This window comes from Anser cygnoides, chromosome 5 (assembly GCF_040182565.1).
Source record: "Anser cygnoides isolate HZ-2024a breed goose chromosome 5, Taihu_goose_T2T_genome, whole genome shotgun sequence".
NCBI classification, from domain to species: Eukaryota; Metazoa; Chordata; class Aves; order Anseriformes; family Anatidae; genus Anser; species Anser cygnoides.
The window spans coordinates 12,787,497-12,802,547 of record NC_089877.1 but is presented as its reverse complement, the minus strand read 5'-3'; the positions used below and the strand labels follow the sequence as shown (position 1 = coordinate 12,802,547).

Sequence of the window (15,051 nt, the reverse complement as noted above, 5' to 3'; positions counted from 1 at the left end):
CACAAACGACTTTACACTGTTTTGTTCTTTCTTCTTCTGAGCAACACTATTATTTTAAAAATAAGGCACATATCACATGTAAAAGTCAGAGATGTGATCTGTATTACAAATAACTTTATTATCTATTAGCAGAATGCTAAGTGGTCTTAAAGGATCAACCCAGCAACTGTGGGATCTGTCTATTGAAAAGCAGAGACTGAATTGCAAGAGCTTAGATTACAAAGGACAGTTTATCCTGAAGAGAATCAGGTGCTATACCAAATGCATTCTATTATCAGAAAGGTGTTTCAAAAAGAGAGTACTTTCATGCTGTAATAGGGTACAAGATTGAAAGAGTACAAAAGTAAATCAAAAGTCACTATGAAAATGGAATTTTCCACTTGATTTTTAGCTATTCAACGTGAGCATAATGCTTTTAGGAACAGCAGTACTTTCACAAGTGAACATTTATATCCTCTGTGAAAAGAAGTGTACTGCAAATTTATGGTTTCAAAATGTCATTTTTTCATGAAATTTTGTTTGAATGGTCTTCAAATACAAAATTCTACCACATATATATGAACACAAGTCCAAATCTGAAATTACAATAGAAGTAGTGCACTCAAGTTAATTTTTTAAAAATTATTTCTAAAAATGTGAATCCTAAAAAATGAAAATTCAAGCCACTCCTCACACAGTCAAAATTGAAAAAGGGAGAAGCTGTGCGTGCAAGATCCGAATTTTCTAGCAAAAGTTCTAGAAGAATCTTTAGAAATTTGTGTGTTTATTACTTTTTTCGTTACCTTGTATTGCAGTTTGTTTCATTACTGATCTTTACTACATATTTAATTAATTGATCATTAACTTCATGTTGTTAATAAATATATAAATTACTTTCATCCCAATCTAATTAAAGCTATATAGACCAAGCAGCTTCTCCCAAACATAGCTGGCTAAGGACAATAAAAGTATTTCAATTTTTCCCCATCACACCTGGAAGACTACTTGACAAATTATGATTTTAATTAATACTTTCTTGTGGGGGATCTCCTCTGCTACAAAATCAGATGGAGTTATGGTCTCTGAATGTAATGGCAAATATTTGTACCTTGTAGTTGTTATGTACCGTTAGAAGGGCTGAGGAAGGCATTTCCCTTTTTTCCCTTTTCTTTTTTGCAAATTTGCAAGGTATAATCAAGTATAAAAACATTATCAACAAAGACCACAGAATTAAAAAAAAAAATTACTAACTGCTGTTGTCTAAATGTTACATCTAAATCTGATAAGGAAATACTGTCCTGGCAAAGGCAAGTTTCACTCAGTAGTCTTTGCAGAAGCCATAAAATAGAATTAAAGTGTCAAATGCAAGCAAACCTTACCAGAACTCCTCATTTTCTTTACTTAAGTGCAATCCTTTTTTTTTTTTTTTACAAGTGCAAATCTTGACTGTTATTCTACAAGAGAAAAAATAAAAGTAAAATGAGTTAATGGCTGACCATCACTTTGTAAAAGTACAATAAAAGGAAAAATAGTGTATAAAATCCCAGAGAAAGGGAAAAAAAATCAAAACCCAAAGTGTACCATGCTTAACTAAAAAAAAATAAAAATAAAAAATCCTTCAAGTGCAATTCTAAAATTGAGTAAACTTCTCAGTAACGAAGATTCCATGACTACACCACTTATTTTCTTACTAATTAATCAGATTTTAAAGCACTACCCAAATCTTACTGGAAAAGTATAAAACTGAGCTCCTCTTCAGGCCACTCACAAGCTTAACTTCATGCCTCTGATTTTTTTAATTTATTTTTATTCTCCCTTAAACGCTAGCACCTGACTTTTGGGCAGTGACAGAAGCACGTTTTGAGAAGTACCCCTCAGCGCCCTTCTGGGGAACGGCTGACTGGGCTCTCTTACCACCACCGGCGGGATGGCAGGGGACTCCCGCCCCATGTGGCAGCCACCCCGCTCCCGGGGCAGCCCGGTTTGTCCCCACCAAGACATGGGGACACGTCCGTAGAGGGGAAAGGGGGAAAAACTCCACGATCCCTCGCAGCCGGGGCCAGACGCGGCGCCGCGAAATGGCGGCGCACCAGCCCTCTCCCTTCCCGCGCCGCGCTGAGGCGAGGCGGCACGGACCGCGGCCGGGGCCCGCCCGTCCCCTTGCGAAGCTCGAAGCAGGTGGAGCATCGACGTGCTGCTGCCTTCCTCACGCTGAGGTGGCAGTACTAAAGGCAGTCGGATTTAGGGTGTTTTTTGCAAATAAAAACATGTTGTTTAGTTCATGAGTAATATCTGTCATTCCTTAACGCAGTCAGCACTTGACAATGTAAATGCCAACATGCACACATGACAGGGAAAAAGAGAGACGTACGCACAACTGTACCAAGATCAGAAGATTACCAGGTGGATTTATCACCTTAAAATTAGATCAGTTCTGTCATAGTAATGGGGAATATTTTCTCAACGTTGCTTTTTTGACAGAAGAGAGCCCATTTTTGTCATGCTTGGAGAGCACAAGCAGGTTCAGTGTGACTACACTCCTGTTATAAATCACACGCATGGCATATTTCACATTTTTCCTTCACACGGTAACTTTAAATGGATTTTAAAATAAGTTTCCAGGAGGCCCCTCTTGGTCTGAGAGAATATTACCCAGGTTTGTAAAGCCTGAACAAAATCATTGCGAATTGAGTGTGGAGGATTAAGCTAAGGGTTGCTAAATTTCATCCCATCCCAATGGAATGTTTAAAAAGGCATAAAATGCCTTACTGGCCTTGAGTATATCTTCCTGTTCCCTCTATAAGAGGGGATAAACTTTATCTGGAACCACGCCGACAGCATGAATAAGAACAGGTACAGGAGTAGGCCTGTTAGTACCTCAGCACTTCTGTTTCCAACCGATTAAAAAAAAAAAAAAAAAGCCACAAAACTGGGCTGCCAGCTTGGCTGGTGTTTAATACTGCTACTCTGCAAGAGGCATCAGGAATCTTTACTGATTTTTTTTTTCTAAGCTTATTGTATGAAATTATTTATAAAAATTAAATTTGACTCATTGAAGATTACAGTGAAATGTCAAGAGGTCAAATGAGAGCAATAAGATGTTGATAAGATGGGAAAAGATGTTTTTGGAAGTTAGAAAAGTCATTTATGTTGCCTTTACCACAGAGTTTCTTTGAAATAAAATCGTTATACATGTTTAGGAGAGACTTTTTGTCACCGTCTTAGAGCTTGTTTAGAAATAAAGCCATTCCCATCTCCTTACAAATGAATTTTCTAAGAACACTCTGCTGAGATTAAAAATAGCCCCACTGATACCTTTCAAGTGCCCCTCAACCACAGAACTCTATATTAGGGCAACAAAGGCTGACAGGGAGATATCCTTCACTTGTCTTTGAGCAGGGTCCATACAGCAGTCTGCATAAGTAATATATCTTAAAACAGGTTGAACTGGTGAAGGTTTAAAAGAAACAGATAAGAATAGCTTCATTCTTGAGGTCCTTATATGGAAAAAATAGTCTAGCATCTGCTTCTTGTGCTAGGCAGGAGCGTTGACAACAAGCAGCCATAAAAACACAGATAACTATCCAACTAGCTATGAACACATTTCACGTTTAATTCTGTATTGGGACAGCATTACAGAAGGTGAATGATACCAAAAAAAAAAGTGACTAATCCATATAAAATATCTGTTGATGAGAAAATTATGGAAATTTATATGCATAAATGTCGGAAAAAATAAGTGGTAAGTGTGCCTCCTTTTTTTCCTTCACCATGGAAAACCACCTGACCTTTATCTTATATTCATTATGGTGTATAAAACAAGTATTAGGAAAATCATACGTAGTTGTAACTGTTTTGCTTGGAAGTATAGACTGTGGGACCCAAATACATTAGGTCAGGATGTAGATGAAAGTAACTTAACCTTTATGAAGGTTGCATTTGCTTGGTATCTGTCATAATGAAAGATAATAATTGCTCCAGTAAACCAGGTCTATTAAAGCATGATCACAAAAAAGATGAATTACTAATATAACTCTCAAATATGACTTTGTTGTTTACCACTAGTTTTCATACATAAAAATCAGAAGAAAAATAAAAAAGTGAAGAATCCAGGATTTTCTTCTACTTTGGCTCATGTATACATTGCCTTAAAAAAAAAAAAAAAAATAGATTTTGACCAGAGAAAAGTCTTCAAAAATTTCTATGTTCAGAATGTATGACACTTCTCTCCTCATCACTGAAAAAATGTTAACAACTTAGACAGTTTTTGAGGTTACAACTCTGTTTTAGACCAATTTATTTCTAATATCAGATGAAATGGTTGAACAGTTTCCAAGACGTATAAGGAAAAGCTGCTGCTGGGAGCCGTAGCTGATCAGCAGAAAATCTTTTCTGTTCCCTCAATAGCACTCTTTAGCACTCCACTGCAAATAGTTTCATTTTAATGCAAAAGGAGTAAGAGCAGACTGAGGCTGAGGGATGACAGATGATGAAAGGAGGGTGACAGAGAGCTTGGTAAGAATGGGAGAGAGGAAAAAGACTGAGTGGAAGTTGGAAGAGGACAGAGAAAGATGAGCAAGAGAGCATAGGCCCGGACTGCTTGTGCAGAGGCTGGAACATGATTTACACACCATGATGGTCAGAGAGGTGAGAAGAACGGATGATAAAACACTAAACAGAGAGAGACATCTGATGAGAAACTGAGAATGAGTGGCTGAAGTGAGTCTAGGCCAAGAAATTAGGTGTGGGGAAATAGTGAGGAATCCAAGAAATTAGGGTGGGGAAATAGTGTAAAAAGGGAAAAAGCAGAGAAACTGTAAGAAAAGGGTAGGAGAGACCGCTCTGACACCCAGAATGCTGTGGATAAAGATAGGTGCTCACTGGCATTATTGAGGGAAAATGAAAAGGCAAAAAAGAGTGGAAGAAAAGGAACGGAAATACAGAACCAGAGTTTTCATCTACTTAAAGGAAGCAACTGTTTAGAGCTTTACTTGGTGTTTTTCCTGCCACCGTTTGTTCCTTTTTACGTACTGCTATTTTAGGAGAAGGGGATTTCTATTTCTATATAGGTTCCTAAACCACGTTTATCACTATAGTAACTTGTAAATAGAAGCAACGCTACTTGCCCTTGGCTGTTGTATATGTGGTTCTTTCTTTGTAGGACTGCTGTTCTGGAAGAAAATTTGTCAGTGCTAGAACTGCTACTTCTCAGAAGTTTCAAAGCTTTGCACACATGCAACCAGAAAACTACCTTATTACAATTATTATAATTACAATTATACTAAGCACAACTAAACAGAAAATCAACTTACGATTATACTAAGCTTGGTGTAACCGTTGAGCTGTTTTTTATCATATCTGAGCACAGAATCTGCCTGAAAGAGGTCCTTTCTTGTACTCACCTGCACTCAAACCTCATTCATCACCAGCGTAAAGCTTTCAAACCTTCGGATACAGTGCTGGAAAGAGCAATCATATACTACTATTATTTAAAGCATCAGCATTTTTCTACTGTTTTATTTCTACTATTTTATTGAATATCAGCACTAGGAACAGTTTTAGGAACTCAAAGCTCTTGCTCACACTGAACATCCTATAAGAACGTTATAAGACAGCGCTGCACAAAAAGCCATTGCAGGTAACAGAGGAAAAATAACCCCACTCAGCTGTTTAGAAATGTCTTGTCCTTGTGAGAAGCAAGGCTGGCTAAAATTGTGAATTCTGGAAGAGTGAGATGCTTTTTGGCATTGCCTTGTGTGGCCACTTTGCGTAAAGTGGCTGCTTCTTGCTTCTATTCCCACATCTTTAGGAGCTAGGAGATGTTTTTCACCAGAACTTTGCTTGTCTAAGAGCAGTGACTTGGAGTTCCTAAATACCACTGCTGCAGTGCAGAAGCCATTTTTCTCACAGAAGCAGGAACTCATTTCACAGGCAACTTCTTCTAACTTCAATCCATTTGGCAATCAAGGGGAAGTGGGATCTAAATATTGCTCTCTGTGAGAATTAGATATTAGATGATCTTTAAGGTCCCTTCCTACCCAAACCATTCTATGAAGCTGAGCTTCTATTTTCATTTAGTTCTGAATTCAATGACAACAACAGTCTATGACACAGGGGCGAGTGGCTGGTTTGCTTCCATTCCTTATAAACAATATTAGCAATTGCTTCCTTATTAGTGATACACTCAGTGGGAACCAAAAGCCCTTCTCTGGCATAAGTAGCATGGCTCTAGAAATATTTTTATATTTAGTATATTTATAACATAAAGGCTCCTAAGATAGCTTAGAATCATAGCCACATTTTCCCGTCCACTCTGATCACTAAGAATTTTAGTTGGAAACTAAATTCTTCATAATTTCCATCTACTAGCGATTTAGCTTTTGAGTGCCCAGAAGAACATTTTATATTTTATCCTACAAGCTCTTCTGTGGTGAAAGTGTCAAAGTAGGAGGGCCAGGTATATCTGAAGCTAGTAATCAGGGTGTAGGAAGTTTTTACAGTGGTTTTCTTGAAGCAATGAACCCCTTCCTCAACATTCAACTTCACGGTTTTTCCAGAGATACCTGTGATCATCACTTAGTAAATACCACCACTGTGACACTGACTGACAGTCACCTTAATCTTTTAAAATTTAGGTCTACTCATGTTAGAAATCAACACTGCATTTACAAATAAAAACAAAGGCACCTTTTTGGAACAACACAGTGAAGATCTGCAATCCCAAAGAAAGATAATTAGGAACTCCAGCTCCACTTAAGATCCACTCCAGAATAACTGCCAGGAAGACCAGTCACAAACATTAATATTTGCAGAGAACGGTTACTGGTCATTTTGAAAACTCAGGACAAGCAACTGCCTTAAGGTTTAAGGCAAGTTCATCAGTCTTTGTCACATAATTAATGTATTTGCTATTTATGTAAGAGCCTTGGAAATATCACAAGTGTTAAAATAAAAAGGTTGTCAGTTTAAAATATTGTAACGCTAAGTCACGGGCTCCTCCTAGTGGTAAAACTGGTAGGTTAAGACATTTTGTTCCATGAGTATTCCTGCACTATTTATTACTACCAATATTCAGTCTTCCATTTAATTTTGGAAGGCTTAGAAGCCTCTAAGTGCTTATGGCTACTAAGAAATTCTTACCTAAAGATCAAAATAAGTAGGACATGACAAAACACATGCAAATTGCTGTAATTATTATTTTCCTCCAAAGAAAAGTTTACATACCTTTCAACATTTAGGAGTGATGAAGCTAAGGTGGAAAGGATAGAAGACTGCGTTTTGAAAGACTTACACTCTTAGGCCAGTTTTAAATGTGACCTCCAGAGCTGTATTAGATTTCCAGAGAACCGCAATGAGTATTTAGTAATCAAAACACTGTACGGCATGCCTTTATCTCAGATGAATGGGCTACATTCCCTCAGCAAAACACCTGCCAAGCACAATTACACATCATCAAGTACAAGAAAGATTTCATACATTTCAAGAATTTCTTCAGTTGCTCTCACCTGAAGGCCAAAACCCCCATGTCAGCCCATTTGCAGAGTTTGTTACTGATTCTTGCCTGTGAACAGCAACCTCTGCAACTGTTAAGCCGCAGCTTTCTGTAACAAAAATGCTATTGAAAGGGGCAGGAGGCAGTTTTTCTTATAAGGCCCTTCTAAGTCTTACTTGGGACCGAAGTTTTTCATCAGTCTATAATGCACGGCTCCAAAAGATTATACTTCGTAATTTTCAGTCACACAAAAATACCTCCACACAGAGACAGCTCTTACAGGGGAAAAAGGGTGCTGCAGATAACAATTAAATGCACAGCATCAATTGTTACTTAAAACCTTATTCTTCTCTTTATAGTGGGTTTGAGTGTGTCAATAGGCCTGCTAACATAATATTTAAAATTTTTAAATTAATATTGTCTACCTAAATGGGACCTAGCATTGCAGTTAGTGGAACGTTTATGCAGTCTAACATGATTTCAGTCTTAACTGAAGGATTTCAACTCGTAGCATAGTAAGATAAAGAACACAACATTTGCTAAAAATTCCAGTATTGCCATAAGGAAAACTTAAAGTCTCAAAAGATCAAAGAAAACAAGCTAAATTCAAGGTTTGTTAATTTTAGTTTTGCTTTCTTACTAGGCAAGTATGAAAAATCATTTATACTTTGCTTCTATTTGCATGTCCACAAACAATATATCAGTAATTCAGATGTGTATGTTATTCCTATGTTTTTCACTTTTTTAATACAAATTACATGGATGTTACGATAGAAGAAAACAATAACAAAAAAATACAAGTTTCAACTGCTGATGTGGAAAGAAATGTAATTTTCTGTACATGGTTTGCTCTTTTTCATTATTTCATGTATGTGTATGTTGTGTTTTGTATATAACTACATTAATTTCAGAGTAAGTTGCATGAATAGAAAAGCTAAAGCACAGGAGGATGAAAACAAGTTGCTGGTTGAATGACATTTTATTTTCACATTCAGACAGCTGTACAGTTTCTATAAATAGATGTGGTACTGTAATATTTACATCTTTTCCTCACCCATTATTAGTTTATTCCATTCAAAATGGTAGAGACCCTGACCAAGCCAAAACAGGGTTATTTCTGGGTTCATTTACTCAGAATCCTACGTCAAAACGTACAATACATCAGTATGCATCAGAGCATTTTTCCAGGTATTTTACATGTAACATTATTTTCTCCAGACAGTCTCTCCTCGCAGCATCCTAAGAGCTTTCCATACAAGTGCAGTACATTTCAAGAACAAAATCAGGATGCAAGAAACATTCATGTTCAGTCTACTTTAAATAAGGAATGTGATGGATAATTTTAACCGAAGGAGTTTCATTACGCATTAACCCAGTATTTGCAAGATTCCTTGATATACAAGTACAGATTGAAAAAAAAGCAATAGCTTAAAAATTTTGGAGACCGGATAATCCTTTGAGCTTCTGAGTATGTTCTGTACATTGCTATAGAAATATCTTATATAGGATATAGTTACGAACCCAGAATTACATTGGTTTGACATGTGCTTCTGCCAATAATGTTTTCATATTTTACATTTCCATTTTCTGCCCCCTGCAATTAACTGCTTTTAGTAGTGCAATATATATCTATTAACTATACTGCTGAGATGTCTACAAGTATTACCTAAACTCCCATCTGAAAATCCACATAATTTATGGGGTGTCAGGGTTTTTCACAATATACTACCTTCAGAGTTTTTCTTTCTCTCTCTCTCTCTCCTTTTCCCACTTGAGAAGCAGTCATCTCCACATACGGAGCAATTTAATAGCCAAACTTCAATTGTCACGTGACATTTTAAGACTATAGTAACTAAATTGTTCATCTCTACCAAAAGGGTTTGAAGAACTATGTGAAAAGAACTCCATGTTGGTGGGTACAAATGAACAACACAGAAGGAAAACAATAAAAACGTTACATTTAAACAACATGCAGGACCAGACTGCTTCCACTGTGCACATGAGAGAATTTGAAAGCAGAAGCCTGCAGTTGTAAAGTGATAAATTTGGAACAAGTACCACTAGAAACAAAAAAACACAACTGAACTCAGGCTATGTTAGCCACCTTAAGAAAAAGGGAATTCCAAGGAATGGCCAGAGTAGGTCACTCACAGCTGGATGCTGATGCTCAAAATTGTCTGATGAACAGCTCATATAAAAACTCTGTTAAGGATGAATTCAGGAGGAGACTGAGCAATGAAGTCTTAGATTTTTCTATGGGGAAAGATTTGCAGGGTCATACATAAATAATCAAGTTCTCATAGAAGACAGCAAAGTGAGATCCAGTAACTGCAGTAAAAATGAGAATACTGCAGCACGTCAGTGTGCCGAAGGGTAGGTACTTCCCAATATCATGATCAACTGGAAACTGGCCGAGGTGGTTTGCTTTTGTTTTCTGCCTCTTTCCCACGAATGGCAGCCACGTAAGAGAAGAGACACAGCACGGAGTAACAGATCTCATGAGCCTACAAGAAGTTAGAAATGGAGATAACAAAATTCAGATGATTTAGCATTTTATAAAATCCACTGCACATTTTGTATTCTGTTGTATGCCTTCATGGGACAAATACTCTTGCTACAAACAAAATTTGGAATAAGTGTCTCATGCTACTTTCTAACTGAAATAGAGAAGACAAGCCTTATAACAAACAAAACACCTTGGGGATAAAAGTGTTAGTTGCTTGATAGTATGACTACTCATAATTTTTAAGACTAGTACACTAAGTAAGAAAGTTGGCCAGTGCTTTAGCAAAAACATTCTACATATTTGCTTTTGGCCTGTTGCATGAAGTTAAAAGCATTTTTCTAGGAGGGGTTGAAAAAACTAACGAAAAAAACCTGTAAAACTAAACATCCAATACTATACCTTGACTCAATGAGATGGTAGGATTCTTCCTTATTCACAATGGTAATCTTTTTATGCTCAAAGGTACAAGGACTGGTAATCCCTGTTATCTGTTAATCAAACCTAGTGAATCCATGGCTAACAAAAGTTGGGATTTTTTTTTAAATTTAAATATATATATATTAAAAAACAACACCCAACATTGCATGTTTCATACAAAAAATATCAAACGTTTTTGTCACTGTCTTAGAGCAGAGGCTTTCACATACCATTAGTAAGATTTACAAATAATGCTTTTAAATGATGACGTCTACTATTACTTAACAGAAAATCCTTGTCCAGCATGCAACTGGCAGCACAATTCAGTGAACGTAAGACAAACTCAGTCTATAACCAAGTTTTAATACTGACTATCCTGGTGATCTGAAAAGTTCTTGTCCTGTATACTGAGGCTTATATTTACCATCTTTGTAAAGGTAACATGTATGACAGCATGCTTTGTTGTATTATAGGACAAGCTAAAATGCTTCTGTAAATTATCATCGTTTTCATTGAACTGGCTTGTTAAAAAATACAGCTATCTGCTTCTTAAATTACATATATTCTAGGAACATTGTTTATAACACATTTCTTCCTTCTTCAAGTATCTTGCTTTTTTTCCCCCTTGAAGGACTGTCAGCTTCCATGCAATTACCAAATGTATACACCACACTACAGAGAAAATAACTGAAGAAATTTCAGTTATGATGATAATCATTGGTGTCTGTTTCCTCCTCCTAAGTACATATAAGCCTGATTATTATCTCTTGTCTTACTGCTTACTTTCATGAAGAGAATGGAATTTTTCATAAACTAGCATAAACTAGCAATCATTTTACGCCCAGGAATTAGTTTCCTTTTCCATCTGCTCTGTGGATTATGGATTGTGTTCTGCACTGTCTTCAGTTTAACAGTTTCAATAGCATATTGTGCTGAAGTTAAAGATGCAAGCTAGCTGGTTTGGCTTGATCTATTTAGTGAAAGAGACCACACTTTCTACATTACCTGCGAGATTCTCTGGTGTCATAGGAACAAGAATCAACAAGTTCACAAGGGTTTTAATTAAGGGAAGGCAACATAAGAGAAGCTTGTGCTTCACTGCAGTGTTAGCATTGCAAATCCTGCAATCTCAATGCAATTCTTTTCTCCATGTGACAATATAAAGATATATCCTCTAAAGAACTACCAGAAGGCATCACAGTTGACTCACCATTGGCGTCTTGTACTTGTGGCTCACCACTTCTTTAGTTTCAGGAACTAAAACCGGACGGGCAAGAGACAAAACAAAAAGTTCAAAAAACGAGAGGAAAAAGGGAAAGAAATAGCACAATGTTCCCATAGGAAAGGGAAGGGATGCACACAGACAGCAGGTGCAGGAACAGGGCATCTCACTATCCCTCACTTCTAGATACTTTTTCTTTCCTCTTTGCTTACATTACACGTCCTTGACGATACTGGTAATGTCATAATGAATTACTCAGGTTGGCAAAATATTTCATTGTCTCTGTTTGGAAAATCGCAATAGATATTTGATGGTTCTTAAAGACTCTGGCTTTTCTAATAATACTTATTCCTGCTAGCCAGCAACATTAATGGCAAAATATGATTAATGCCTACTGCAATGGAACAAACCAACAATTCCATAGGAGTTTGTCAGTACTTGATTCACAAAGATTTTACCCTTTAGATGTTTGAAACCTTCCCTGCTGAATAACAAATCTCAAAAGAGCTGTTTGACACTCTGGTAGTAACCTAGTGAAATCCAGAAGAAAAAAAAAAAAAAAGGAAATTAGGGAGTTGTTGTTTTTTTTTTTTCTAAACTGGAAAACTGTTTCCCATCTGTATTTCACAAGAGTTTCTCAATATTGTCTTTTTCCTGTTTAGGACGTGTGTGTTTGTTCATTTTAACTTGACATACTGAAAATGTTCTTTGCTTTTGAACAAATTGCCTTAAAATAAAACATGGATTTCAGTTACAGATCCTCATAAAATACCAGGCTCGACTTGTTTTCCAGATTTTATACAAAAAGAGGATTAGGGCACTGATGAAAAATCTATTATCCAGAAAATTTAATGTTGCTCCCTTGCACTGCCTCAAACTAACAGTAAGAAAGAACATGATATAGCTAAAGAACATAATATAGCTAAAGAAAAATTTGTGTTTTGCTCTAACTGTGAAATGCATAAAAAAGTGAGCTGTAACCATCCCATCAGTGTGCACTGCATGCGAACTGCGCCTTTAACCTCACACTTGGTCTACAAATATTGTTGTGAACAGATACCATGGGAAATCACCAGGAGAGAACAAAGACCACATTTAAGAACATACAAATGGCAAATTTTAAATGTTAAGATCAGCGTAATAACAAGACCAACTTTGAATACTTCCCTTCCAGAATAGCTGAAATTTGCCATGGGATTTCTGTATCACAACAAAAAAAAATTTAGAAGCAGTACTATAGAAATTATGCAAAACCAAATCATACCAGGTTCATAGAGGAAGGGTAAGTGATTTATTACACACTGTACTAATAACAAGAAAAGAAACAGAGGCAGATGAGTTCAGTATGAGTAACTAAGAAAAATCCACAACAAAGCCTATCCATGCAGATGTCATCTTTTTAACTATATGACACAGCTAAATGTTGGAAAGGGAGACAGATCACGCTCTAGGGGGCCAAAAGTAGGCAGTGCAGACTGGGTTTGGGAAGGTACTCAAAGTACAAACCAGTGCCTACCAATTCTAGTATGTCATGGTATTGTCATTCCTGAAAAAAAATCTAGTGAAAAATATAGAGTATGATTTTAAGAAGTAATATAATATTTGTTTGATTTTTCAGTTCTGTTTCCTTGGAAAGACTGCCTGTTACATTAATGACTGAAAACAGGGGAAGTGCACACCCAGGCTGCACTGCCCCAGTGATACCAGTAACTAGAGTTGGGAAGATAAGGAGGTGCACATCCAAGCTACCTTACCCGTTGGCACCAGATGTTCCAAATTAACTCCATGTCACCAGGGGGTAAAGGTGGGAGTGAGGCTGGTGCACAGCCAAATAGGGTAGGATTTTTACAGCTGTGTAAGTCTCACTGCCCACTGAATAACATATAACTGTTCATATACTCTTCAAAAAGCAGGAAGGGAAAGCTGTAAGGACCTTGGGCCACAAGGGAAGGAGAGAAGGGAAACTGTAAAGTCTCGTATCATAACTGAGAATAGGAAGAGAGGGCACAGGAGAGCACCTAGGCAAGGTACCATCTTTCTCACTTTGCAGTCAGTAAATTGCCTTTTCTTTAAGTACAGTACTCCTTCACAGTCCTTTCAGTGTGGAAAATTCTCCTGAAAGGACTGGGTTAGGAAGAATAAAAAAGTGGGCTTGGATTTACACCCACAGAAGTCAAAGCACTACCCCTGCAGAATACAGAAGGGGGAAAAAAAAAAAAAAAGCAACCCCACCCAAAACTCAAGAGATTAGCAGAAGTACTTTTCTTGTAACATTAAAACTTATTCCTAATGCTGTTAAACTAAGTGGATGAAGGGAGTACGTTATTAAGCACCATCCTGCAGCCTTTGGTCCTGTGAATGAAAATATGGCACTACCATAGAATGAGTTCAGGGGACATCACTTTACCTGCTGGAGAATGAAGGTTTTCATAGTAGCCGCGGTGAAGGGGCCACAAGAAAGTAAAGCACAAGTACACAGCAGTAACTCAAATTCCAGAGGGAAGAACCTCACATTTCCTCACCTACTTTAAATCTCCATTTCCTGTTGTGGGCAACAATTCCTGAACTTCTCTTTGCACCCTGCTCTGAAATCACAATTCCAATTTTCATGCTGCCATATAAGCCCAGCATTACACAGACTGACCTTTAATTTCCTGACGTGTCATAGCTACAGTTGGAGCACTTACGCTTCACAGAACAAAATAAAATCCTGCACTGAAGTATTTCCCATCAGACTGGAGTACATGTTTGGCACACTCCACCTTTCTAAGAGAAGGCACTACTTCAGTATATTCTCTCTATAGTGAAATCGCATTGCAAGGTTCACAATGTTTAAACACAGCTTTATAACTTCATTTTTAAGAAGGCCATGCAACCTTTTAGTGAACACTATCGATTCACTTTTAAATTAAAATGTTGATTTCTTTTGAACAGGACAGACAGACACGTCTTCTCATCTTTTAACAATCAAAAGAGCAGCCCTCAGATAATCGCTCAGTTCTGCACTACAGGAGAGCTTAGCTTTTCTGCAACATCTGTCTTCCTTTCTTCTGTTTATTAGCTGGATGGGCAAATTGTAAATCTCATTTAGTATCTTTAAAATGGTTCTTGTCTGTGACCTCTATTCTGGGAGTAGGGTATTTTTATTTTATAAGTTATTTTTCAGCTTTTGCTTGTAGCATCCACCTCCCAATTTTGTTTCTCTTACTTCTGAAAAATACCCTTCCCTAAGTTCCTTATCATATATCTAGATTTTACAGTAGCTCCTTAATTTTTCTGTAAAACAACGTTTTTTTTTTCCTTATGGTTATTATTTAGGGGCTAGAAGTTGTATCACAGAGTCATCAACAGAAGTTGATTGGGAATACCTAAAACAAACACTGTCTTTCTTCTTGTGCAATTTAAATAAATTTTAAAGAACACTTAGAGTTAAGA

The 15,051-nt window shown here is 37.0% G+C and overlaps 1 protein-coding gene across 40 annotated transcripts in view; it reads right to left on the bottom strand.

Moving 5' to 3' along the window:
- Window positions 1-9,218: 9,218 nt before the first annotated feature.
- MADD (MAP kinase activating death domain) overlaps window positions 9,219-15,051 on the bottom strand; it is a 67,052-nt gene continuing 61,219 nt past the window's right edge. For all 40 annotated transcript variants that reach the window (XR_010831843.1, XM_066998026.1, XM_066998028.1 and 37 more), the window contains 2 exons: window positions 11,605-11,651; window positions 9,219-9,975 (listed from right to left, as the gene is read on the bottom strand). Coding sequence is in view for 39 of the 40 variants with exons in the window: in XM_066998026.1 (XP_066854127.1) it covers window positions 9,868-9,975; window positions 11,605-11,651 (155 nt within the window). In the remaining variant the exon portion in view is untranslated. The remainder of the gene's footprint in view (window positions 9,976-11,604; window positions 11,652-15,051) is intronic.